The 26,527-nt window shown below is 50.9% G+C and overlaps 1 protein-coding gene across 2 annotated transcripts in view; it reads left to right on the forward strand.

The window, feature by feature from the left end:
* The first annotated feature begins 666 nt into the window (after positions 1–666).
* The window catches only part of MYT1 (myelin transcription factor 1), a 64,909-nt gene continuing 39,048 nt past the window's right edge, over positions 667–26,527 (forward strand). For both annotated transcript variants that reach the window (XM_066561463.1, XM_066561464.1), the window contains exons 1-2: positions 667–750; positions 22,860–22,960. In XM_066561463.1, the coding sequence (XP_066417560.1) occupies positions 726–750; positions 22,860–22,960 (126 nt within the window). In that variant the 5' untranslated portion in view covers positions 667–725. The remainder of the gene's footprint in view (positions 751–22,859; positions 22,961–26,527) is intronic.

Raw genomic sequence — 26,527 nt, forward strand, 5'->3', positions numbered from 1 at the left:
ATGATTAGACTTGTGAATTTCTAAATTGACTTGGGCATGTGAGAGTCCAGTGACTGTTGCCTGGGCAGAGCCCTCTGGGCTGCCCCCAGGGCAGTGGCCTCTGTCCCTGTCCACTGGGTCAGCTGGGGGCTCCGATGTGCACAGGGTGCCCACAGAAGCTGTAGCTGCCCCTGGATCCCTGGAAGTGCTCAAGGCCAGGTTGGATGAGGCTTGGAGCAACCTGGGATAGTGCAAGGTGTCCCTGCCCATGGCAGGGGTTGGAATGAGATTATCTTTCATGTCCCTTCCAACTCAAACCATTCCACGGCTGGATTCTCTGGGGATGCTTCGCCTGGGGTTGTGCGCCTGCCCCACCACCCCGCTGCTCTGGGATGTGCCCGCTGTCACTGCTGTCCCCGAATTACGGGCAGGAGGGATGCGCGGAGCCCCCGCCCGCGGGGAGGACGGGTCCCCTTGCCCTGCTCCCCCCTCCGCCAGCCCGGGGGAGCGGGACCGGGAGAGCCGGGAGGGGCCGGGAGGGGGGCGCGCATCCCCGGCCCGGGGGGAGCGGATTGGCCGCCGAGTGCGCTGCGAGGATTTTGCGGCGCGGCCCCATTGGCCGCCGCCGCCCATAAGTTTTTGCTCCGGACGGGAACTTTTGCCAGGGATGATGGAGTAACCCCGGGCGGCTCCGCGCCCGCTGCCCCCGCCACCCCGGGCCCGGCAGCCACCGCCACCCGGCAAGGATGAAGCTCTGCGGGACTTTCCTCGGTTCGTAGCCGTTCGCCGGGGGGTGCGGGGGGAATGTAGGGAGGATAGTCCTCAGTGTGTCTCCCTCGTTTCTCCTCTAAAACTCTTCAGTTTCGCAATTCTGCCGAAGTCACGCCTTGGCAAAGGGGCTCGGTGGCCGAGGGTGGGGGAATACGGACCCGCAAACTATTCTGCTGGATGGTTTGCTTTATAGTATTTTCCTTGTTTTATAGTATTTCCCCTCCCGCCCCGTTAGACGGTAAAAAGAGGTTCCCGAGTACATTTCGGGGCTCAGGGCTCCCGGGTTGGCGTTTCCCGAGCGAGGTGCCGGTGTCACCCCCGCCCCTCCCCGCAGCGCTGCGGGCTCCAGGTGCGGGCGGTGCGCGGCCCCCGGTGCTGCTGCTCCGGGCACCGGCGGGGCTTTGTCCCCGCTGCCGCGGGCTTCACCTCATTGCAAAGGACGAGGAGCGTAGGGGAGGGGGGCGAGGAGAAAATCCTGTTTTCTGCGGCTTCTGGTCGTAGTTCTGCTGGGCGAGGGGGTGGTGGTGGTTGGTTTGGTTTGGCTTTACGGGTTTTTTCCACCCCTCTTCCTAGATAATAAAGGGATGAGGGCGATGGTATTAAATTAAAAGTTAGTTCGTGCGCGTTCAGCTGAGTGTGTGTTTCAGAGCTTGCATTACCCGAGGCACAAAGGAGGAAGTTTTGGGATAATGCGAGGTGCCTTTTGCAAAAGATGGTGATTGCTCCAATTATTGTTCTTCAGGGAGAAAAGAGCTCTAGATTTGGCTTAGACAAAGGCATTGCCTCTTCGGGAAGGACCCGCCCAAGTCGGAGCGAAGGGGAGCGCTGGAGAGCGAGCAAAGGGTTATTAAAAGTTTTTTTTTTGTGCCTGTGCATGTTGTTCCATCTGCCAGGGGCCTGTAGTGGGCAGGTTTCTTCGCAACCCTTCAGCTGTTCCATATACAATATTAATGCTGGCCATTTCTATTCGGCATACAACAGCACTAATTGTAGTCTGAGGCATTAAGGCAGCCAGCCCATCTGCATAGAAGCTTTCAGAAAGAAACAAGGAAAAAAAAAATCTTTCACCCCCAGCTGGTAACCGGAGAAGTTGGTGCCAATTACAAATGCGTAAAGTTTGAGATCTAATTTTCTTTGAAACAGACTCAAAGAAGCCAGTGGAACACAGTGCGGTGGGTTTATGGCTGTGTTTACACAAGCAAATGGAGTTTTATTTTAAATAATTTCGAACTTGAAGAGCTTGATCTGAAAACACGAGGGGAAAAAAATGGCATGGAGAGAAGGGGAGGGGCATGAAGGGAATCTGCTTTTAAAAATCCTCTCTGGGTTCGGCTCTGCAGGCACCCTGCAGGCAGGGACTCTCGGAGCCCCCGTCTTAAACCCCCTGAAGATGAAAATACATGAACATCTATTTTAGACCTCTTAGCTGCACGGCTCCCTTTAGGGATGCGACGGCTCTTTGAGACCTGGGAACGCACGATGATTATCTCCTCCCCGAAAACAGCTGTGGAGTGACTCTGGAGAGGTTTAGGGAGTGCATGGGGGAGAAACACTATTTTAAAAAATGGCTGAAAAATACTTTAAAGGGTGGAGGCTGCGCAGGCGGGAGCGGGCGGAGCTGTCCGTGGTGCTGACCCGCCGCCGCCCCGAGCCCACGCGTGGCCTTTGCCTGCACTCGCGGGCTCCTCCAGCGTGGGCTGTGGGGCTTTTGGCCCAAGCCGGAGATTTTCTGGGGGTAGGAAGGGATTTGGGGGGCTGCGAGATGGGAATTCCTGCCGCTGCTAAAGTTGGTAGCAGTGAGAAACTCCGGGAGAGGCGCCTCTCCTCTGCAGCGTTTTGGGAGGAGAGGAGAGGGAAAGTCTGGCGAGTTTGGGAACAAAGAAAAGCCAAACACCCTCTGGCAGCCCAGAGCTCAGCCGGATGCTATCAGAGCTGTCGGCTGCCTTAGGGCTCGTAGGTGCGTCGCGTGTTAATAAATGCAACAGCAGCAGTAATAAAATCCCTCTCTTAACGCTCGGGGAGGCACATGTGTGTGCTCATATCCATGCAGGCTGCGTGTGCTCCAATTTATGGGGGAGCACACGCAAGTAAACACACTTCCCTGCTGCCTCCCAGCCGAATCTATTGTGCTTTTGTTTCTCAAGTTTTAGCATTAGGGCTCTAAATGAAGCAGCGGTGGAGAGGAGCAGGCAGCATTGTGAGCGGAGGGGAGCCGAGTCCACCCAGCCCTCCCTTTGATTCTATCGCGGGTGCAGAACAATGGAGATGCAGTGTAGCACCAGGCCTGCTGCCTGCAGATAAGAGTTTAATAGAATTTCTGAATGCCAAAGGTTTAGGATGTAAAATATCCCTGTCTTCGTGGTGTGTCCAAAGGAGATAGAAAACAGCTTTTCAGGAGTACTCTCTGCTGAATATCTCCTTTATGTTAATGATTTAGGAGCACACCAGGCTGGCAAGCCAAGGAAATGGGCATCCTAACAACCTCCAAAGCGGCCTCAACAGTTTAAAATTAGTATTTCTGCCACCCTCTCATCAATAAAATTCCTGAGACGGGGAAACCGAATCCTTCCTTCCTGCCGTGTGCCCTGCAATGGCCTGTGAGTGACACGGAGCTGCCGGCAGCACCCACCCAAGCCAAATTTGCCAGGTTTTGAGCAGCCTGAGAGGCTTTTCCCACTCCTGCCTGCCCCGAACCCGCCCAGGATGGGGGTGAGCAGGAGAGGGGCCCCTGCGGCTCTGGAGCTGGAGTTTCCCACAGGAGAGTGCATCCTCAGCAGGATTCAGCTTTCCCTGCCAGGCTCTGCCTCATCTCTCCGAGGACTCCTGGGGTTTCTGTCCATTTGTGAGCTCCCGCATCTTTTTGGAAATCTTCATTAAGATGACAGGGAAGTCTTAATTGTCTCGGCGATGCTGGGGGTGGCACGAGGGTGCAGAGGAAAGAGCTGGGTGGAAAAGCGTCGCTCCCCCTCTCCTCTCCCAGCCCGGGGGGATGCAGCCTGGCTGTGTTTTCCCTCGCTATTTCCGAAAAGTTGCGATCCAAGTGCTAATGCTCCCGTCTGGCAGAATGGGATGGGATGTGCTAATGCCCTTCCTGCCGCTCCGTGCCGGGGGCTCTCCCCAGAGCCTACCTCCCTCCCTCCCTCCCTCCAGTTCGGGACTTTCTCCTCCTGGGGTGGCCGGGCCGCCACGAAACAAGCATTTTCAAGGAAAGACGATGCTAACTCCTGGAAAGTCTGGCTCTTTCTGGGAGGAAAAGATGCATAATGCAAGAACGTGCACTTTTATCACTTAAAACAATCCCTAAACGGTTTTAGTCACCATTTTCTCTTAGGACTTTTCCTTATGTTGTTCTTCCCATCCCAACATCTATAATGTAAAATGTAAACCGCCTTCCCCGGGGTGAGAAGTTGTCTGCTGGGAATACATTGTATCTTTTTTCTTTTCTTTTTTTCTTTTTTTTTTCTTTTAAGGAGAGGCAAAAAAAAAAAATTAAAATATTTATACACCTTTTAACCACCGGCTTTTGAATATGTATACCAGCTAATATGCAATACTTCCAGGTTCATAGAGGCGATAAATTTCCCGGTCTGTTCTTTATGGTGATAGGTCATCTTCCTAACCACCAATAAATATTGTAAAGTACTTTCGCTGGAGCTGTGCTAACCCAGGGCATCTGTCACTCGCTGCTTGCTGCTATTAGGAATTATTGGGCCGTACCACGCGCCGGGATGCGCGGGGGGGACACGGAACGGCGCTCGTCGCGCTCGCCGTCCTTTTGTGTTGCTGCTGTCAGAGGAGCCCCGAGCCTCGTGCATATTAATTATGAATCAGCTCGGGTAAAATCATTCACCTTCTGCTGGGTCTCGGGGAGGGGGGAGCGCCGGGAGAGAGGGGCCGGCGGGGCCGGGAGAGCCCCAACTCTCGGTGCACTCGAGGCAGCCGCTCCATCTCTCTCGCTCGCTCTCTTTGATGCTATACTGTAAATTTATTTCACCTCAGAGAGTAAACAGATATATTGCAACCCCAAGGGTTCATGGGTAGTGTATTTACAAAGGGAAGGCGCAGCAAGCCCCCTCTGTGCCATTTCCATTAATGAGAGCGGTCATTAAGTAAATGAGACATTGCCTTTAGCAGGCTTAAGAGTTCACACACTAAGGAGTATCAGATATTTAATTGAAACCAACAACCCGTCTTACACGCGTGTTACTGGTGTAGGGAAGTGGGCTGCCCTCCAAGAACTCTCCCCCCACAACCTCCCCCATGCAAATTTCATGATTGGTTTCCGTGATGTCATTTTGTAAAGGGGCAGACAATAGCTGTGGGGAAAGGTAAGTCAATATTATGTTCTTTCGCTGACAAAGGCAGATAATGCTGGCTTTTTTTTTTCTTTTTTTTCCCTTTCTTTTTTTTTCCCTCTTCTTTTTTTTTTTTTTTTTTTTTTCCCTCCCCCTCCCCTCCCTTGGATTGAGACAGAGGGGAAAGGCTTTCGGAGCACACAGTTGATGTAAACAGACGCAGGCGTTTCGCCTTTACAGCACGAAGGCTGGGTTGTTGTTTTGAAAATTGCACAGGAGAACCGAGGGGATTTTTATGATGATCATCATGCTCCTAGGTCCATCTTTGCTCGCTCGCTCTCTCGCCGGCTGCGAGACGCTAGTGGACATGTTATGCTTCTGACTGAAAAGAGGTTGGATAAGATGAGAAAGGAGGAGATTTATTAAAAAAAAAAAAAAGGCACAACGTCGCATTCAACCGGGAAACTTTCTGAATATTTCTGGAAGAGGATGCTTGCCGGGTTTGTGAACCGCGGGATCGGTGGATGTTTATCCGGAGGGAGGTGTTAGCAGAAGACGCTCCCGGGCGCCGGGAGGAGTTTGCGCCGGCGGCGGCGGCCCCGCGGCCGCGGAGCTCTCAGAGGTGCTGATCCGGGCGGGCCCGGGGCTCCACGCGTCCCTCACCGCGCTCCCCTCGCCCCAGGCCCCTTCCTGCCAGAACTCAGCCCGAGTCCGCAGCTCCGCACTCCTGGGCAGCTCCGCGGGCCCCTCGCCCGGGGCCGCGGGTGCGGAGCGCTGGCGGCTGCTCCCTCCTGCCACCGCCAGACTTTTCTTTTTCTCCTTTTTTTTTTTTTTTTTGTTTCCCTTTCCCCCCCTCTTCTTTCCGATTATTGCCGACTTTAGAGCTCTCTATTTATAGCAGCGAGGCACAAGGGAAGTGTGCCATGTTTGTGGATTTCTCTCTATACGTTGACCAAGACAGAAATCTGCGTGTTCTTATTTTTAGCTTGCTCGGAAGAGGCTTTGCTTGGCTAATCTCTTTATCAATTTTAGCAAAGTTTGTTGTTGTGGTTGTTCCGTGGGTTATTTGCGGAGGGAGCGAGGGGCGAGGGGCTGCTGCCTGAGGATGTGCTTGCGCTGCCATCGACCCCGGCCACTCGGGCTGAGTTGGAGTTTGGGGTCCGGGTGGGACGGACCCTCCTCGGGGAGGCGGCCCCAAAGGGGGGTCGGCACCCTCGGAGGCTCTCCCACACAAAGGGGCAGGTCGTGGGCATCAGCGCTCTCGGAGCGGGAGCCTTGGGGCAAGCCAGGCTGCCCGGAGCTGGGCAGGGCAAGGGGGCAGGTTGCCCCCCTCGATCCGGCCCGGCAGCCGCTCTCCTCCCGCTATTGTTGAGCCCCCTCGCTTCGAGCAGCCGCTGAAAACAAGTGCGAAAAGCCCCGGCTAAACCCTCGCCATCGCCCTGCCGCTACTTTTAGTTATTCTTTTTTTTTTTCTTTCTTCCCCTTTCCCTCTCTCTCGTTGGCTCATCTGCTGTTATTATCAGCCTTTTCCATATGGCCACTTTAATTAATGGCAGACAAAAGGGAGTTTGCGGGGGGGGGGGGGGGAGGAGGAATCTAGGAATTAGAGTTTATAGTTGGTTTGTCTCTCTCTGATGCTGTCATAGAAACCAGAAGCAAAGATGCCGCCTTTCCACTTCTTTGTATGATCCTGTTTATTGTTCCCGAGCGGCGCAGATTGGAGCAGGCGCGTGTTGCAAAGCACAAACCAGCGCCGGCTGCTACCGCCGGGAAACCCGGGCTCAACTTGTCCCCTTCGGCTCTTTCAAACCTTCCTGCCCTCCCCCCTTCTCTCCCCTCCTTCACCTGCCTCGGGAAGAACAAGGAGAACTTCGTTTTCCTTCCCCCCCCCCCCCTTTCTTTTTTCCCCTTGTTTTCCTTTTTTATTTTCTTTTTGTGGTTTTTATTTTTCTCCCTTCCAAGTGATGTTGTGGGTCTCTGGGATCCCCGCCGCACAAAGAGTAGGAAAACTCTGGAAAGTTGGGATTTTCCCATCCCAGAAAGCGGACGGGAGCTGTCCCCTGTGTCCCGCTGGAGTTGGGGTCCGGAGCGGCGGGTCCGGCTCTGTCCCGGGTGCTGTCACCGAGCAGTCCCGGCTCCCCCGGGCCGCGTGGCCGCGCTCGGGGCTGGCGATGTCCCGGGGGTGTCCGGCCGAGGAGGGGTCTGGGCTGGCAGCGCCGCTTGTCCCCTGCTCGGTCCCCATGAGGAGCGGGCATCCCTTTGCCCCGCGGGGTCACCGCTGTCCCGGGCAGCTCTCGGGGAGTCAGGGGGCAGCGGGGGCACCTCGAGCTGTCGGAGAGACAGAAATTCGGCCCCTTCTCCTCCCGCTGCGAGTCCTGGCGCTTGGCCCGGCTGGAGGGGTGTCCCGCTGCGGGATGGTGCTTAAGGTCACTGCCGAGGGTGGCCTTGGTGACTTTGGGACCGGGGTTCTCCCTTCCCTTTTGGCAAATCCTGGACTGGAAGTGGGCGAGAATCCCCTTTCCTGAAGATCCCAAAACTCCCTCATTGTCCCCCCACCTGCACTCCCTGTCTGTCTGATCTTATCGCTCCCTTTGCCCCAGGAACATCCTCATCCCGAGGCAGGGAGGACACCAAGCCGGGGACAGCAGCCGGGGGTCGGGACGGCTGCCACCCCTGCACTTCCCGGTTCTTGTTTTGGAGTGGCTGGGAGAGAAGGGGGGCACAGGGACCTTCTGGCCTGTGACCGCCCCGCGGGGCCGGATGTCCCCAAGAGCCCGGAGTGACAAACTGGGGGCTGGGGTGCGCAGGGACAGGCGAAGCCCCCCCCGTTCTGCGCCTCCCCCGCCCCGTCCCGCAGAGCCCCGCGAGCCGGAGCAGTTCCCGGCAGTCAGATGATGATGAGGATGGTGATGATGATGAGGGCAGGGCTGACTTGGCAAGACGTAGCTCGGCGTCAGAGCAGCTGCCATTTTAGCAGACGGTACCAAACTCCCCCTGCACCCACCCCCCCGGAAGGCTCGGCTTTGGGGTGCTGCCTCCAAACTTGGCTTCTGGATGGGACACGCTGCTCGTTTGGGGCTTTGGGGGGAGCAGTGCACCCTAAGTCAGCAACACTCTCAGGAGAGGCTGAATGACACAGCTTCAGAGCTCAGGAAATAGAAACTCTTTTCCGTCCCTGAAATCCCACCGCAGTTTTGCATCAGGGCTTGAGGAGGACAGGTGAGGTTACACAACTGACCCCCCAAAATCAGTCTGTAAAGTGATCGCTCCCTCCCTGCCCAGCGAGGGGCAGAGCCCTCCTTTTGCAGCCTCGGGGGGGCTGATTTTGCCAGGGATGCTGCTGTCCCCAACTCCAGGTTTGGGGGCACCGGGACCCTCTGCCCCCCGAGAGCAGAGCATGGCAGGGGAAGGGGAGGATTTACAGTAAAGGCTGGAGCCAGGGCTGGGCTGGGCTTCCCAGAAGACACGAAATGAGGCGTGTGAAGGGGAGGGAGAGGCGGGGAAGCATCGCCTCACCACGGGGAAGTCAGATGTGGAACTTTAGTGGCAAAGTGGGGTACAGGACCCACAATTTGCTTTGTTTTGTGAGTTTGTAAATGGAAGGGTTTATTTTTCCAGCTGTAAACTGAGTTGTTAGAGCCCTTTCCTTAATGACAAAGTGCATCTCCTCTCATCACTTTATAGCTGTTCCTCTTGCTCATACAGGGGAGCTGAGCAAGGAGGATCCACACTTCAGGCTTCCAGAGCTGTGTTACTGTGTGTTACTCTTCTTTCCCTAACAAATCCCTTTTTTGGGTATTTATTGTGCAGATGCTCTTTGCTCCCTGGCTGTGTGGACAAGGAGGGAGGCTGAGGTGTCCCTTATTCCAGGTTTATTTGGCTTTACTGTCCTGCAGCAGCTGTGAAAGGTTTATCAGCCTGGGGTTAACTGCCTCTCAGTTCCCAGGTATTTCAGGAGTTTTGGCAGGGTGGAAATTGCTGTCAAGAAACTTTTTCCACCTTTTTTTTTTTTTCTGCCTTTCCCTTCTTTCTCCTGTGTTTTACTGGTTTCTACAAAGAATAATTCCACCCACGTTCCCATGCTGCTCTTCCCAGGTGTGTGGTGCAGAGTCCACTGGTGTCTCTGACACCCTTGAGGTGGGATTGTATGAAACTTCCCATCTTAAAGTATTTTTTATCACTCCTGAGGCTGCTTAGCTTTGCAAAGTAGAAGTTTGATCTATAGCCCAGGCCTTAGAGAGGAGAATCATGGTGTGAATAGAGCAATGAAGTGATAATCACAGGCTGTGAAAAGTTTCTGGAGTGGAGAAAGACACCGAATTCTTTGTTCCTGGAATGAAATGGATTGATGTGAGAGTTTCTTGTCTGGGATCTGGGAGCAGAGAGCAGGGCTGGGACATCCCTTCTGCTCCCTTCAGAGCTGCGAGGGAAATCTGTCCGCTCCCACTCCCCACCAATATTTTCACCAAGGAGAAAAGGGCTTTGTGGGTTTATATTTGGAATTTCCCCTCTTGGCAGGTTAATCTGTCAAAGGGGATTTCTGGAAGTGCAGTTTGCCCTTGCAGAGCTCAGGAGCTGCTTCTCTGGGAGCAGCTGGGAGGTGCCTTTGGCCTCTGGGATGGGGCTGACAAACAGAAGGTGAAGAGCAGCTTCCAAACTTCTCCTCCCCATGCAGGTGCCCTGGGAGCAGCAGCAGAGGAGGGCATCCCTTGGCTTCCCTGAGCTGCTTTCCCACAGTCTCGTGCCTGGAAGGGAGGTTGTTTCTGATTTGGGAGTAGCTGAAGCTGGGCACTGAGGTGAGGACATCTCAGAGCATAAACATGTATTGAACAATTGTCTTTAAAGTCTGTAAACATTAAAAATCACCAGAGTGGAGCAGATCCTCAAAAACTTTAATGGATTTTTAATGACTGTTTCATAGAAGGCACAAGTTGGAGTTTTAAGGAAAAATGGCAAATGCACATCCCAAAATGAGTGATTTTCTATTGCTGAGGTTATTCATCCCTGCAATGCTCCTGCGACCCTTGCTGTGGGTTTGTAGGACTGAGTGGAGAGGCAGAGAAGATTTCTGGGCTGGAGAGGTCCAAACAAACACACTGAGCACTTTCTATGAAATCTTGAAGCAGGAGTTTGCCCTTTGAGAAGCTGTAATTTGAGCAGCTCTGGCTGTTTTATAAAACCATGCACCCCTCCCATGCTACAGCAGCCTTTGGGGAGGCAGTGCCCTGCATGGACCCAGCAGTGGCAGCTGTGGCTGGTTTTGGGCAGACCCAAGAGGGAGAAGGCAGATGTGACTTTTTAGGGACAGGATATGGGTTTGGGCTCCATCCCACTGCGCTGCTCCTCTGCTGCTCCCATCAGAGCATCCTGGGTGCCCATTGCACACACACATTCATGTGTGACTGATGCCAGGTGTGTTTTGTAGCAGCAAGGAAATGTATTAGCTGGGAAAGTTTGCCCAGGGAAGGTCGGTCTGGATGTCAGGAAAGGGAAATGGGGGAAATGGGGAATTCCCAGGAATAGTTTTGTTGAGGAAAAAGTGGCTGGGATCACCTTGTTCTGCCAGCTGGGCTGTTCCCAGCAAATGTCAGTCTTAGAGCAGAATACTGAAGTGCTGTGCTCTGCAATCCTCTGATTTTCAGTTTGGTTTGGTTTAGGAAAAAAAAAAAGGAAAAAAAATTCACCTAAATTAAAATACTTTTGATCTTTGTCTTTCATTGAACTTTTTGCTTCAGAGAGAATAGATTAATAAACACTTTCAAATGGAAAAACATAGTTTGGAAAGGTTCCCCTTTCATCTTTAACACAGAGCTTTAATGCTAACCGGAGTTTGAGTAGGCTGTTCCCCCATTCCTTTTCCCTCACTTTTTTTTTTAATCTTAACAACAATAACTTTGCTTTTATTGTGATCATGCTGGCCTTTACTGGTCACTTTTTATTCTTTCCTTTTTTATTTTGAAGTCAGCACGTTAAAAAGAAAAAAAAAATGGCAATGTTATTTTAATCAGACCAAATGAAAGAGCAAATCAGAGCGAGAATTTTAATCTGCCCCAAGCAAAACTGCCTTGTACATCTGTCATGTTGGGATTAGTGGAACTCTTTAAAGAAGCTGCAGACTTTTTAAACAAAGTATTAAACATTTGTGACCTGATTTCCATTCTTACAATATTCTCATTAATAAGAGTGCAGGCTGAAAAGACATCTGTTAGGTCCTGTTTGTTTTAAGAATATTAAAGGCTAATAAGAATATTGGAGAATGGGGGTGTGTGTGTGGGGGGGGGGAGTCTAAGTGTAATATTTAGAGCCAAATCTCAGAGCTGCAGTTTTCCAAAGTGATTTTGGGTCTAACTTGGTGCCGGGTAGAGGGAAACACAAATCTTGGACTTTGGATGCTCTGTGTTGTTGTTTGTTTTCCATTTAGGCTGATGGTGCTTGTGTGAGCCATCCCTTTGGGCTGGGAGCTTTGCCTGGGGCTCCATCCCTGTTTAGGGAGTGGAGAAGGGGAAACTCTGCCTTTCCAAGATAAAATTTAGGCTGAAATGGTGCAGAAGCAGAGATACAGTCTTAAATTGTACACAAACAAAACTAGCAGGCGTGTGTCACCTGCACTCACCCAGTGCTGCTTTGGACTAGCCAGGAAGCAGAGTGGAGAGGGAGTGAAAATGTCCTTCATGGCTTGCTGCTTGTTTTTTGCTGAATGGGAAGGCAGTTAAAGTAAATGGCCTGGCTTGGACCCCTAAGGAAAAAATAAAGCCAGGCATGTGTTGGGTAAAGCACTCGCAGAAAGAAGCCTTCAGTATTAACGTGCATGTATGGTTTAAGAGAAGGTTGCTGTCGACTGCAATCTTTGCATCTTGTTTATGCTTGCTGGGTAAAATATTAACTAAAGCATCTGAACATAAAGTTCTGGTGTGAAAGAATATCAGCAGGGGAGAGCCATATGGTGCCAGGCTGCTAACAAAATACCAAACGCTGGAGATTCCTTTTTGCAGAAGCCTGAAAACTCTCGTTCCCATCCATAATACATGAGTTCACGCCTTTGATTACTCCAAACATTAGTCCAAGTGGTGCAGGAGTCTCTTTGGAGCTTACACAACTTAGGGCACGCTGTGCTCTTCCCCCCTCTTCCTTTACATAAAAGAAATCGATGTTGAGCTGTTAAGATACAAATATCCAATATGCTGTAAGACAATATGTTTCTGAAACTGCTGCGTAAGCTGCCTTCCCTCTAATTAAATATAAACTGCAGCAGAGACTCGCCTTTCTTCGTTCCTCTGCTTGAAATTGTTTGGCAAGCATGTGGTTCTCCCTAGGACAGCATCTGCAAGCGAGGCTGGTGCCAGTTTTGGGGAAGCCTCTTGCTCCTTGTGGGTGCAATCAGGACCTCTCTGCTCAATGCTGGGGGCTGTAATTGTCTCTCTGAGCAGCAGCTGCCAGGCACGTTTATCTGAGCCCTCTCTGCAAGCCCAGGGCCGGGTGTCTTCAGCAGCAAAGGGTTCAAACCCAGCATTAGGAGGATTCCCTTGGTGAATATTATTGTAAGGTACAAGAGATGGCTCAGGGGAGCTTTCATGCACACAGTACTTAAAAAAACTAGTTATTGCTGGCAAAACCTATAGGTGACAATCTGAGGAGTTTTGAAAATCTCTCTTCTTTTAAACAATCCCTTGAAACAAACAATTCGATATTGAACAACTTGTGCTTGTCACTGGGCTCCCTGAGAGTGTCTGGTTAAGGTTTGTGGTGAGCACCTGAACACCTACAGAGTGCAGAGAAAGCCCCCCAGCAGCTGCCTTTGGTTAACCCACATTTCAGAGCTGGAGCCTTTCCCTGCTCCTGGTGTTGCTGCAGGTCTGGGGGTTGGAAGGCAGTGGCTCTCTGGCAGCCGTGGCTCTGGAGCCAAAGCTTGCATTTGAGTCGCCTGTTTCAGCTCTCGGACATCCAAACCCCCTGGAAGCACATCAGGTTTAGCACCTAAATGCAGAATTAGGCTTCCCTTTTAGCACTGGCTCTTCCCATTGTGGCTGTGTGGGCAATGAAGGGTGATGGAATGGAATTAAGTCAGTGGATGAATGTTTGGCAAAAGTTTTATGGCAGGGAAGGGTTAAATCTGCAATACTGTGCCCCAAAGAAAGGCTGCTCTGGTGAGCTGCTGGGATAAGTGAAGGTGTCAGGTGGGCTTTGAGAGAAGTTGTCTGATTTCAGCCTAAAACTGAATTCTGGTGGGGCTTGAAGCCTAAATTGAGCCTTCCTGAGGGACATGTGTTTAGTCCTTCCTCCCAAATGCTTGTGTGGGAATGAGAGGAAAATAAATGAGAGGAAAATAAATGCCACTTCCATGGCAAAGGAAAAAATAATTTTTATTTGTAGGCAATCAAAATCGTTGGGTGGGTGAGATTCTGGGTGAAGTTAGGTTGGGTGAAGTTAGCCCAGCTTGAGTGGCTGTGCAGAGAGGAAAGGATTCACCCCTCTAAAAGCTGATGTGGTCATGAGCACGTCTGGAATCCCAGCTTCTCCTGCTTTTGCATACATTTCTCTTCCATAATTCTGAAGCTTTGCATCTAGCAAGCTTCTGGCAAGTGGAGTTAAAGGTTTGTTTGTTGCCCTCAATATTTTGATGTAATTAGTCAGCGAGCAACTCACTGCTTTTGCCCAGAGAAACGCGCTCTCCAAGAACACAAGTGACAGGAGAGGATTAATAGCCTTCTGGAGAGAGCTGCTCCGTTTTTTATTTAATAAAAAAGGAAAAAAAAAGTGCCTGGAAGCAATGTTGTTGCTTTAAAAAAAATGACATTTGAAATGGTTAACTCTGCCTGTGGTGTCTCAGCAGAGCACAGAGTTGTCAGCTCCTGTCCCACATTCCCTAGAAACTTTCATCTCCCTCTCATCATGGAGCAGCTTTCCTGGCTCCCAGGGAGACAGGTTGGCTGCTCACTCACCCACCCAGCAAGGACACCCTGCCAGAAGGGGGGGATTGGGAGAAAATGATTTGGAGAGGAGAGAAACTTCCAGCTTGTGGGATATGAGCTGGAGCTTGGCTGTGGAGCCTGGGGGTGACTGCCCTGCTGGGGACTGTGGGTTCCCTCTGCTCATGGCTCAGTTTTGGGACAAAACTGGTGCAGCACAGAGGGCTCAGTCTGTGAAAGAGGCTGGAAGTGGGGGTAAAAGCTGCTGCTGCCTCACCCTCCTCCTTGTTGACCCTGTGTTTCATTCCCAAGCAAGTGGAGGCTGAAGGAAGGACAGAAAGGTATCACTCGCCTCTGTTTAATTTCAATTACACAGAGCCCGCAGGAGAGCTCAGAGCAGTGCCAGCAGGGCTATAAACTCAACATATCTGATGATTCTCTTTTTTTTCAGGCAAATGGTGCACAGCAGCCGCCCCATTCAGCAGCAATAATCCTGGGGGGCTGTGACACTCGTGCTGCAGTGGTGACTGCTGTTTAATGAGCTGACCCTTCAGAAGGCATTAATTGCCTCATTTCATGGTGGGCAGCGTGGCACCCTGTGCCTGCCCCTGGTCTAGGGGTTCTGCTGAGGGAATGGTTTCGTTTGAGTGTGCCAAGGCCAGGAGGGGGATGCTGGTGGGGGCTGAGAGCCAGCAGGCACTGAGCAGAGCTGCCTCGTACCCCTGGGGAGTTGTTGCTGCACGATGATCTCACCTCCTTTTATGCCTTATTGCTTCTGTCTCCCTGACTCCATATGACACACGCTTACGTGTCAACTTTTCACTTCTTATATGGCAGCAGAGAGAAAAGGCTTAATATCGTAAAGACAAGCTGGCAGCTGGGAAGTAGCCCATTGAGTCATCTACCTTTGCGTCAGAGGCACTGCCAGCCCCTTCCCTGGCTCTGCCAGGCAGCTTCTCCCTCCTCTGCCTGACCCAGTGTCACATGTGCTAGAAATCCCTGTCAGGAAAACACCTCCCTGAGCAGACACTGCTGTTGGATCCCAGTCCTGTGCTGGGGGAAAAGCAGTTTGTGTTCCACCAACACATCTGTGTGCCCAACTTGGGCCAAATTTAGGCAGAAATAATATGGGGTTTTGTTTAAGTTTTTGGGGTTTTGCAGTTGTTTTTACCCAGAACCTACAGGGCTGAGGGTGAAGTGTCACAGCAGATTCAAAATAACTGGGCTGTGGCAATCAGCACTGGGGCATCCCAGGAGATTTGGAGCTCAGAAGGAAGCCAAGAATCATTGACAGATAAATCTGTGGATGGCTAAAATGGCAGAGGAAAGACCAGTTCATATTTCCCATTTTTTCTACTCTTTCTCTACACACTGGGGAAATCTGTATTTGCAATTGCTGCTCAGAAGCAGGTGCTGAACCTGTGCTGCCTCATCCCAGAAAGGTTGCCTGTAGTTGGTTTTTTACGTTTGGCTTCCCCTCAGTGCTCAGCCTTGTGCGAGCTCCATGCTTGGGCTCTCTCTTCTCCCATCCCTTGGTTTCCAAAGTGATGATGGAGTGGTTTGGCTGCACTGTGTCTGCTACTCGAGTTGGATCAATGCCCCCAGCTCAATCTGTTTGATGTCCATCCATGCTGGGAGTACTTCCCTGTGCAGCGTTACAGCAGCTGTGGGGAAGGGGACTTTGGTTTCAGCAGTTGCTGATGCCTTCTTTCACCCCTCGGCTTGTTGGGGTGGGCTTGTGTTACCAATCTGGGGACAGCCCTGTCCCCTGCCCATAGGTGAGGAGATGCACAGGGGGCTGGTGCTGTGACTGCTGCCGTGGTGGAGGTGAAAGCTGCTTTCCACAGAGGTGTCCCAGCAGCTGGGAGAAAGGGAGGTGGTTTGGGGGAGTGTCAGAGCTGAAATCCCTGACTCATTCGTTCCTCCTCGCAGCTCCTTCCTCACCAGCCCCTTCTCCAACCACCCTTCTCCCTGTTCATCTTCAGGCCCACAGTCCTAATGCTGCCCTGGAGCCCCTCTGTACAGCACAAAGAGCACACACAGCCCTGAAGGTCATCCCAGACCTCCTCAGGTGGGGAAGGACATCCTTGCCCAACACCTGCCCTGCCAGTGGACACACTCCTTGCTCCTGTTCTCACCCCACCTTACACAGGTTGTTTCCCCACTCCCGAGGGCTCCTGATCAGCAGCACAATGGGAAGGGTTTCACAAGACCCTTGTCACCTCATCCTGAGCCATCAGGTGGTTTCCTTCAGCAGCAACTCTCTTGGGGCTGCTTCCTTCCCACTGGTCCATGACAGGCTTGTCCAAAAGCATCTCCAAGAATTTATCCACACTGAATTCTCCTGCTGGTGTTTCGACACGTTGGCTCCACAGAGGCTTTCAATTTGGTATGAAAAGTAATTATTGCCAGGGTGCAGTTTAGCTGTTGTGTTTTACAGTGCTGGTAAGGTTAAAAGAAATAATAATAATAATACAAGAAAGACTCAGCCAGAGTAACTGCCTGCAACATGCTATTTGCATTTTTAAGGAAATACTTCTTTGAGACAGCTTGGGTGAAAGGTCGGCATTTGCATATAAATGGAAAAGAAAGTGTGTGATGCTGGAAGTTACATCTATATTATTTTCTCAGCAGTGAGCTGCTGTTCTGGAGATTAAGGGACGCCGTTTGCATTTGGCTTTTGTTGAATAGAGAAGGTACCAGGAAAGGCAAATTAGAACAAAATAATGAGGGAAATGTGCAAGAAGAAAGAAGCAACATCCTGTTTCTGAGAGATGCTCTCCTGCATGCCTGACACCTCACACGCCTGCTTGCACACGCTCTGGGCACGCCTGGATGAGTGTGGCTGAGAGGGGCTCCCTTTGCATGCACAAAAGGAGGGATGCTGGGGAGGGGTCCCTGCTGTGAATAAGCCTGGCAGAAAGGAGGATGATGATGTTCATCATTTGGAAGGGATATGCTGGGGTTTGCATGTTATTTTATTTTATTTTAATATTGTTATTTTATATTTTCATCAGGCTCAGGTATGTTTGGGGAGGAATTATCAGCTGTCTCACTGAGGTTCCTTCAATTGCAGAAGGAACATTCACACTTTGTGGCTGGCAGGGCAAAAGCAGGAGGCAGAGAAATCCACAACTCAGGTCTTGCTCTTGCCTTGAAGGGGTCCACATTGGCTGAGGAATTTTCCAGGCCCTGCTGCTGCCCTGGGTCTTGGAAACACCAAAAGGATTCTGTGGTGGAGAACCCCATTGCTTTGTTTCCCCTCTTGTTGGTGGCCTCCCTCGCCACCCTCTGAGCAGCTTTGTGCTCTGACAGCTCCCCCACGGAGCTGGGGGAAAATGGGATGTTGAACAATGTTCACTCTTTAATCTTTTTGATCAATACTTAAGAACACCGTGCAGACAGCAGCGGAGCTGTGGGCACGTGGCTTTTGTTCCTCTCTGAAGAGTACACAAGTGGTTCAAGGATGGAAAGTGAAAACCACCTCCTTTTATACGTTCTGCTGTGTCCTGCTGCTGAGTGCTGTGCTGCTGCCACTTGGTAGGAGAAGAAAAAAGGCTCTAATAAAAAACTCTTATTAACTGGCCGTGAACACTGGAGCATGAATATTGCTCCTAATGAGGAGACACCGCAGCCTCATTTGCTCCCCTTGCATTGTAGGTGCACAGGGCTTCAGCTCCTGCAGCCCTGGGTGACACAGAGGAACAGGAGGGAATGTTGGTCCTTCCCTAGAGCACAATTTGCTGTACAGAGGTGCTGGGCAGAGGTTGAAAAAGGACCCCAGGTGAAGGGTGGCACAGCCATCACCAGGGTCTGGGGATGGCAGCTCCCATGGCAGGGTGATGCCTGTACCCTGCTCCTGGTGGATTTTGAGCTTGTTAATGAACCCCAGCACTGAGGGTTTTGCTCCCTCTCCAAGGAGCAGTTTTCCATGCTTCTTCCCACTGCAACATGTTTTTGTGTTTGGGAAATCTGAATCTTTTTGTGATTCAACTAGTTGCTCACTGTCCTGTCCTGGAGCTGTAGCAAAGGGGTGATTCCCTGTTCCCATCGAGGACCTGACAAAGAGTTCAAGAGAATGCAAAGGTGTCAGGTATGACAGGACAAAGCATGAGCTGGCAGGGCTGAGGTGAGCACAGGGCTAACACAGCTGCCAGCATCAGGAGCAGGATGAGCCCAGAGGTGAGGTGGCAGGGTCTGGGAAGGAGGATGTGAGTCACTTGTGCTTCAGGCAGTGCTGGAGGAGAGAGCCAGGCAGGGGATGCTCCCTGGGCTGCAGGAATGGCTGGAAGGAGAGTGGCAGGTTCTTGTGGCTGGAAATGGGGAAGCAGCAGCAGGGTGCTGGTGGTGACCTGTCCTCTTTCCCTTGGCACAGTCTGGTGCTCCCCTCCTGTGTCCTGTGCCCCAGCACCAGCAGAGCTGAGCAGGTTGTACTTGGCTGTCAGCACTGAGCACCTCGGAGCTGTGCTGGTGCTGAGCCAGTGGCTCAGTGTGTCAGCAAGGCACAAGCTGCAGGGGGCTGCTTGGCAGTGAAAGCACTAGAAAGGCTTGTTCCTACTGAAATCAAACCCTTCCTTATAATAAATAAAAGGTCAGAGTGTGCATCACAGATTTCATGACGTCACAGCATGTGGTTTGGCGGCAGGGTAGGCTAAGCCAGCACTGTGTGTTTGCTGGGGCAGTGGAATCACAAATGCAGTTCACTGGTGCAGTGAGTTGTTGGGTCTCTGAACTGCCATGTAGTGCTGCAAGGCACCCTCTGGCTCTGTGCTGGCCTGAGAGCAGCCACAGCTGGGAATGATGCAGGGATGAGGAGCAGAGAGCTCACGAGCAAACTCTGTGAGCACTGCAAACACAGTGACAGGGTTGGGTCACCACAGCTCAGCCCCAGCTTTTAGGGGGAAACTGCACATGAACCCTTAATTTTTCTTTTTATAGAGATTACAAACACATTGGGACTTCTTCCACGGGAGAACGCCGATGCTCAACATCCCCATCCCTGGAAGTGTCCAAGGCCAGGTTGAATGGGGCTTGGAGAAATCTGGGTTAGTGGAAGGTGTCCCTGCCATTGGCAGGGGGGTTGGAATGAGATGAGCTTTGTCCTTTCCAACCCAAAACATTTGATGATCTCCCTGGTGATTGCCCAGCTCCTCCCTAAACGTGATAAGGAAAACTATCTTTAGTTAGCAAATGAACAAAGTAATCCACAATCCAGCCAGCCATGCTAGATCTCCCATCCATACATCCCATCTTAACTAATTATTAAATCATATTTGCTGATAAGTATGAGATGTAATATCTATTACACAGCTGTTAAACCTCAATTAATATGTTTTAATGATCAGTCGTTTACTGTGCAATATACAATTAACATCCGGTATTAGATCTTAAATTAAATGCGTGTTTGGGAAGCTAAATTTGCAGCCCTGAACACAGCCCTGCTGCAGTAAACAGAGATAATTGCCTGGAATAGGCAGCATTCCTGTGCCCTGAGAGGGGGCTAAACCAACCCTCCTGGCATTGGAGATGAATGGAGGAGAATTGCTGGAGAAGCTGGGTTCTACTTGTTCAGTGTATTCTGATTCCTACAGAGGTTTTAATTCCTTTCCTTTGGAAAAAAGCACCCTGATGCAGAGCTGCTGTTCCTGCAAGTGGGAAGGTTGAGGTGCGTGGGGTGCTGGTTCAGAGGGGTTTTTACTTGGTAAATGCTGGGCAGGAGCGTGGGGCAATGAATTGTGCTGAGTCCTGGGGCTGTGTGAGGGTGTTCAGTGCTGCAGTTTGGAGCTGAGACTGAGGCCTTAAATCAAAGATGAGGCTCATGTTACCTGCCAGCAGGAAAGCTCTCATTGCACCAGGGGCTTGGGGCTGTGCAGGGCAGTGAATTCACTTGGTGCTCTCCAGAGCTGTATGTGTGGGCAACAAACTGCAAAATCACAGAAACACAGAATGGGCTGGGTTGGGACCTTAAAGATCATCTTGTTCCAGTTCTCTGCAGTCAGGGACACCTTCCATGATTGGAGATTGCTCCAAGCCCTGTCCAACCAATGTCCAGGGATCCAGGGGCAGCCACAGCTCCTCTGGGCAGCCTGTGCCAGGGCCTCCCCACCCTCTGAATAAAGAACATCGTCCTAACAGTGAACCTAAATCTCTGGTTTAGTTTTAAGCTGTTGCTCCTTATCCCATCACTATTTAGCCATGTAGAAAAATTGCTCTTCCTGTTTTCTATAAAATGCAGGGGTGTCAGGCAGAGCCAGCAGTGCAGAGGGGTGCAGCAGCCCAGGAGTACCTTAGGATGAAAAATTTGGTTTTGAGATTTTTTTTAAAAAATCATATAAAAGTTGGGGCCACAAAATGCTTCCTCTGATCCCAGACACTGCTGCAGTGTCTGCTCTGAGAAGAGGGCTCACATTGTCTGGGGGGATGCTGAAGGATCAGCCTGCTCTCAGCATGCTGCTGCCTCCTTAACTCAGGATTCACCTTTCCCGTGAAAAATGTGCCTGAACAAAAATGAAGAAAAATTTTCCTCCCTTCCTTTTTCTTTTCTTACTCTTGGAGGAACAAATGAAGATTGATATGTTTTTCCTCTAGTCTTTCAGTTTGAATATGCAGTGATGCATCTTACAAGGAAAGGAAGCCTTCACCCCCCCATGTTTTCTCTACCTTCCTCTCACCCCATCACTTTGTATAGCAGGTGTCACCTCTGCAGAGATTTGGGGATGGGGTGGGGCTGCAGCTGGGGCTCCCCTGGCACTGTGAGACCATGTGTGAGAGCTGCCTGCCACCAGGCACCCCCCTCCTCATTTTCTATTCATCCTCACCCCAAAGCTTCCTATGAGGTTTGTTGTGTTTATTTTTGGGGGGACTTTTCTGTGATTCTTTAGAGGGTGAATTTTTTTTTTTTTTTCCTGCCAAATTAATGGTTTCTTCTCTCTTTGGAAATGTGAAGTAAAACACACAGGAGTCTGAGTAACACTCCAAATTGCTGTGGTCTCCCTCCCAAGGTTCCACATCATCTTGTTTGGGGTTGCATGATGGTGACTCAAGCATTTCAATGAACTTGTTTTGTACCAGGATTCCACACAACTTGCAATGCTTTGGTTCACAGCTGTAGATACCCCAGAGGAGGACAGATAGATTCAAGGTTTGGGAAGGGCCTCATTTGGCAGAAGATGGTGGTGGCTTGTCATGAATGTTGATGGGGAAAAGCAGCCTAAGACTCCAGTGTGTGTTCCAGTCCTGCCTGGGTGGATGGCACTGAGGAGGGAGGTGGTGGGGGAAAGCTGCTGGTTTCCTTTGGGATTGATCCACCAGACCAGCTGAGCATCTCAGTAATTTTCCAAGGGGGTGTGGATGCAAGTGCTGCAGGCTCTGAGCTATCACTGTCCAACCTCAGTGCCAGGAGGGGACCCCAGATTATGCTGCTCCCTCTGGGATCTACCTTCCATGGGCTGAAAAACATATTTAAAACATTATCCCACAGCTGCTCGTGGGTGGCCCAGGCAGGGGTTAACAGACATGTCCTTCACACAAGCAGAGAGCTTCGTTTCTGCTGAAGCCAGGATCCAGAGGGAGGTGGAAAGGGCAGAGCCAGCAGTGCAAGCTGATCCTCCCTGGAGACCAGATGCATTTAAGCAGCATGGAATAGAGGAAATCTGATTCCAGTGTTGGCAGAGCTGCCTTGGCCATTCCAACTGGGCTGGGCAGAGGGACTGGAGCAGGCTGGAAGGCTCTGAGCTGCTGTGGCCAACACCCCCTCAGCCAGGCCAAGGCTCCTTGCCCCAATACTCAGTCCTTTCTCACCTCTTGCTTAAAGGGATGAAGTCATGGGACATCAGGATGGGGCCTTTGGCAAGGATAAGATGGCACTTTGAGCCAGATTTAGCCACAGCAGCTTCCAGGATTCACCTTTTACTTGGACTCACATTAGAAAACAGGCCCAGAGAGGATGAATCTGCACGTGCTGCTAATTTTTCCTCCTTGTGGTTGAGTCTCATGACATCTCATCCTTTCAAAAATCTTCTAAGCTATCTTTCAGGTTATCCAGGATCCATTGTTTGTACAGTTTAACCCTCTCTTTGCTCCTTCCCTTACTGCATCCCATAGAGGATGCTGCTGTTTTAAAATGTGCAGATGGATGAAGGATGCTGAGGGAAATGCTTTAGATAAGCAGGCAGGCAGTGCTGACCTATGAATGTGCTATTGAAACATCTTTATTTCTTCTTATTTGATATTTCCCCCCTCTGTTCTCCTTTCCTCTGTCCATTTCTAGCTTCTTTCCCTCATTTTCTTTAGTTTTCATCATCTGCTTCACCATCTGTGCCTCCCCACTCCCTTTCCTCAGAGCTTCTCCAAAGCAGAATAATATTTCAGCAACTATTGGATTTTTTCTGCAAGCCTTGAGCCTTTTCTGAAGGTCCAGGCCAGGGAAAGTGCTTTAAACATGGTTTGGAGTCTCTAACACAAATGATTCTCCTGTGACACCTAGAAAAGTCCCCCCAGCTGCCCTCTTGGCTTCAGAAAAGTTGTTTTAGGATAAATACATAAAGGGGACTTTGACAGCCACCTATCTTAAGAACCATCTTGGATGTACATCACCCTAAGATTGAATTATCCCAGTGTTTCAATGTTAATTTTCAACTGCTAACACTGTGTTTTCCAACTGAGGACCGAGCTGAGCAGAGCTGCAGTGTTTGGGGTAGGCTGAGGGTGGAAATTCTTTATGGTTTGGGCTCTTGGCCTTGGCACAGCACCTGGGGTCCTGCTCAGGGCATGGAGACCCTCAGGGATCTGTATGGCCATTAAAGAAATCAGGCAGGGAATAAACACTGCATTTCTGTCTGGTGGGTGCTGCTGAGGGAGGCTGGGCTGACTCTGGGTCCTGACCCTGTTTTCCTCTTTCCCTGCCCAGAAAATGAGTTTCGGGGTGAGCTGCTGAGCCAGAGGTGGACCTGTGGAGAGAAGATCAGCAGCTGCGAGGGAGCCGCCGGCCTGCACGGCACACGCATCAAGGTGGGCACGCAAGCAAGGACATTTTTAGGACAATGGACCCTCCACCCCATGAGCTGGCTATGGGACAAGGGCCACATGTGCTCCAGCTCCTTCTGGGCCAGCTGCTCCTGGGGGAATGGAGCCTTTCGGGTGCCCACAAAGTGATGGGCAGCACTTGGAAATCTCTGTGTCCTCGCTCCAGCCAAACCTCCTGTACAGTGAATCCGGGCAGGGAGGGCTTCCAGCTGTCAAAGTTTGGCTTGGAGTCCAGATATTTAAATCCTTGCCTTCCTCTCCGGTGCCATCCTTCAAGGGTGGCTCAGATGTGGGTATTTAGGTCACTCCCAGCCCTGTTAAAATAGGCTCTTTCTCCAAGGCGCCGGCTGGTCGGAAGGAGCCCCTTGAACACCAGGTGAAGCTGCGGTGCCTTTGGAAGGGACAAGCGAGTCATTCATCCCCACCGGCACCCTGGACAGCTCCCGGGGCTCAACACAGCCACTCATTTACTGCTGCAGCTGTGGCTGATGAAAGAGGTACAGCCAAGGCTGTCAAACCTCCCGGCAGATTCACTGCCAGCAGATTAGGAAGCTTTAATTAAGCAGAGAACTGGGCTGTTCACTGCATAAATGGTGCTTCCTGTCCTATTTTGGCCTTTCAGTAGCCAGGCACCGTCTCCTGTGAGTGGATGGACCCACCTGGGTGATGAGGAAGCTTCCTTAGGTGACTGATGTTACCAACTCTTCCTGTATCCCTAGATAAACCAAACCCTGGGAAAATTCCAAACCAGCAAAAATCCACACTTAAAAACATCCTTCTTCCCTAACAAGCTGTCAGCTGCATGCAGGTGTCGCCAGGAAAGCTCACACCTTCTTAGAAAGCAGAGTAAGCAGTTGTTGCTATATTTAAAATGAGCTCAATTAAGGCTTTTCTATTGAACCTGCCAAATAAGCACTTAGGTTAGATTTAATAAGATTGTCGTATGTTAATAAAGTAATGATTACAAAAGGTAACATTCCCAGTACCTGGCGCTCATCTGGTGCTCTGTCTCTAACAAGCACATCACGAATATTTAACCATTTCTTGCAATCCTCTGCTCTGCTTATCTGTGTTTTATCTGAGTGCCTGGCTCAGAGGTGAGAGGAGGAAATGGGGAGGGGGAGTCTGAAGGGAGCCTGGATATTGTGTGAGCGTGCAGCCCTCTTACCTCATGGGGGGAGAGGTCCTGATCACTCTCTAACCTCTGGATCTGCATTGTGTGCACATGCTTGCACTTCTCTGTGTGCTCATAAATATATATTGTATTTAAATGTAGTTTTTCATGCCAGTCACAGCTCGTAATCCACAGGATGCGCAGCGGTGAAGGACAACGGGATGTGGGGCACGTTTACTTATTTATTTTTGCCTCTAAAGAAGTCCAGGCATGGGATAAAATTTCCCATGACAGGTTTGAAATGAGATCTCTGCAGTGCTAGGGAGAGCTGATCTCTGCATGGAGCCAGCTGAGCCCAGACGTTGCTGCCAGGGCTCGTCCTGGACCGTGGTGTCTGGTGGCAAAAATGAACCTTTGCCTCCCAAATCTATTTTCCTGTGCCATTGGGATCTAGCTGGGAGGCAGCTGAGTAGCAGGCAGGTTGTTGGTGAGGGCTGACTGCTGTCAGGACAGGTGGGGTGGATGGTGGTGGGGCCACCAGAGCCCATCCCTGCTGTCCCCTTCGCAGAGATCTCATCAATCTCCCCACATTGTGCCACCCAAGGATAATCTCATGGAAAAGGCAGCTGGCTTATCACAGAGCTGGAAAACAATGAGATTGAAGAACTACAATTATTTCCCCCCCCCTCTTCCCTACCCCTCCTCTTCTGGCACGGGAGCCATCGGCACGCACGGAGCCACTCGGGTCTCGCCGGCATTGGGATTGCGCGCTGTGGCGCTTCCCAGGAGTGGAGAGGAAGGTGTGTGTCAACTCCAACCACGGCCCCTGCAATCAGCCAGCCTAATGCTGGGCTGTCAGAGCTGTGGAGGCAGCGGTGCAGCTGCGCCTGTGTCAGATGTGATGCTCAGGAGCAGCTTTTCTGCTCTGCTTCCCCCAAGTGTGGAGGATGCTGCTGCCACCGCGGCAGCGCTCGGGAAGCGCTTCACTCGCAGCGCTGGGTGATTCTGGGGGGGGGGCTGGACCCTTTCTGCAAATGCAATGTGACAGCACGGCTTCAGGAGGATGTTTGTGACACAGCTGGAGTGTCAGATTCGAGGTGGGTACAAGCTGTGGGTTTGCATCTCGACATGTCAAGGCAAAATCCTCCCCCCTCCCCGACTCGGAGCCGGGAACACCGTGCAGGGTGTCCTTTCCTGGAAGCAGTCAGAGCAAAAGGCAGATGGGAGCTTATTCAGCTGAGAACAGGACTCACAATAGGTGGAACGTCAGGAGGATTTAAATCAAGCAGCTAGGAAGACCCTAAAGGAAGGAGAGGGAAAAAAATCCCTCTAATCTCAGAGTGTGGTTATAAAATAGCAGCTGAGAGCTACTATTGAGCCTTTTTTAAAAAGTAGAGGCACACTGCTGATCAAGAGTATTTCTTCCTCCATCACCCCTTATTTATTTTTTTTAAAAATTCCTGGCTAGAGAAGGTCCAGCAGGACAAAATCCTCCTCATTTTCTGCAATGAACAAAGATGCCATGGCACTTTATGGAGAGGAAAGGGGAGAAATTTGGAGACCCAGATCCAGGTCTCTCCACCTGTGTTCAGCCTGCAACAGCCAAGGAGGAATTCCTCATAAGAAACAAAAGGGAGGAGAAATCAGGATAGGCCATTCAAACCCATCCTCACTGAGAGGCAGTTTTGCTGCCTTTTCCTTTGAGGAGCTAAAGCAGGGACTCTTTGGATCCTCAAGAGGGGAAGGACCAAGCAGAAAACCCCTTTTCAACAATTCTGTAGGAAAAAAAAGTCATTTCTTCTGGCATTTTCCTTCTGCTGCTAGGCAAACATAAGTTGGGGGGGTTTTAAAAACTAAAAATAGAGGCACTGTGAGTCTGTCTGTCCCTCTAAAGCTCAGATGCTACTTCCTGCAATTGGCATTTTGCTACATCTACAAATGAGCACCAATGGAAGCTCTGCTGCTTTCAGTGTAAAATAAATATTCCTGCTGAATCCTCACCTCCCTTTGTCCAGCTGAAGGGTTTTTCAGCATGTTTATTTTCTCTGAGCTCCGTGGTGCTCTTGAATACATATAAAGTATTACTGCTGACCGGGGGGAATTTCAGCAGGGCCTTTAATGGCAGATTTGCATAGAGCTGTCGAAGCCCAGGCACACCTGGGCATCAGCACGTGCTGGGCTCCCAGTGGGTTTGTGTTCTGTTATGTTCCTCGGGCTTCCAATGCAAAGGAAATGTGTATTAAGACAAGAAGGGAAAAGAAAATGTCAACCCTGTAGGTACTCCAGAAAATGAAACTTCAGATCCATGCTGTATTGCTGTCTTGGCAGCAGAACAAGACCTGGGCTGTAGAATCTGGCTGTTAAAATTCACACTGTGCTCAGGTTAAACTCTTTTTCAAGTTTATCTGTCTGAACATCATTGATTTAAGTCTGCAGCA

The sequence above is a fragment of the Molothrus aeneus genome, chromosome 17 (genome assembly GCF_037042795.1).
Source record: "Molothrus aeneus isolate 106 chromosome 17, BPBGC_Maene_1.0, whole genome shotgun sequence".
NCBI classification, from domain to species: Eukaryota; Metazoa; Chordata; class Aves; order Passeriformes; family Icteridae; genus Molothrus; species Molothrus aeneus.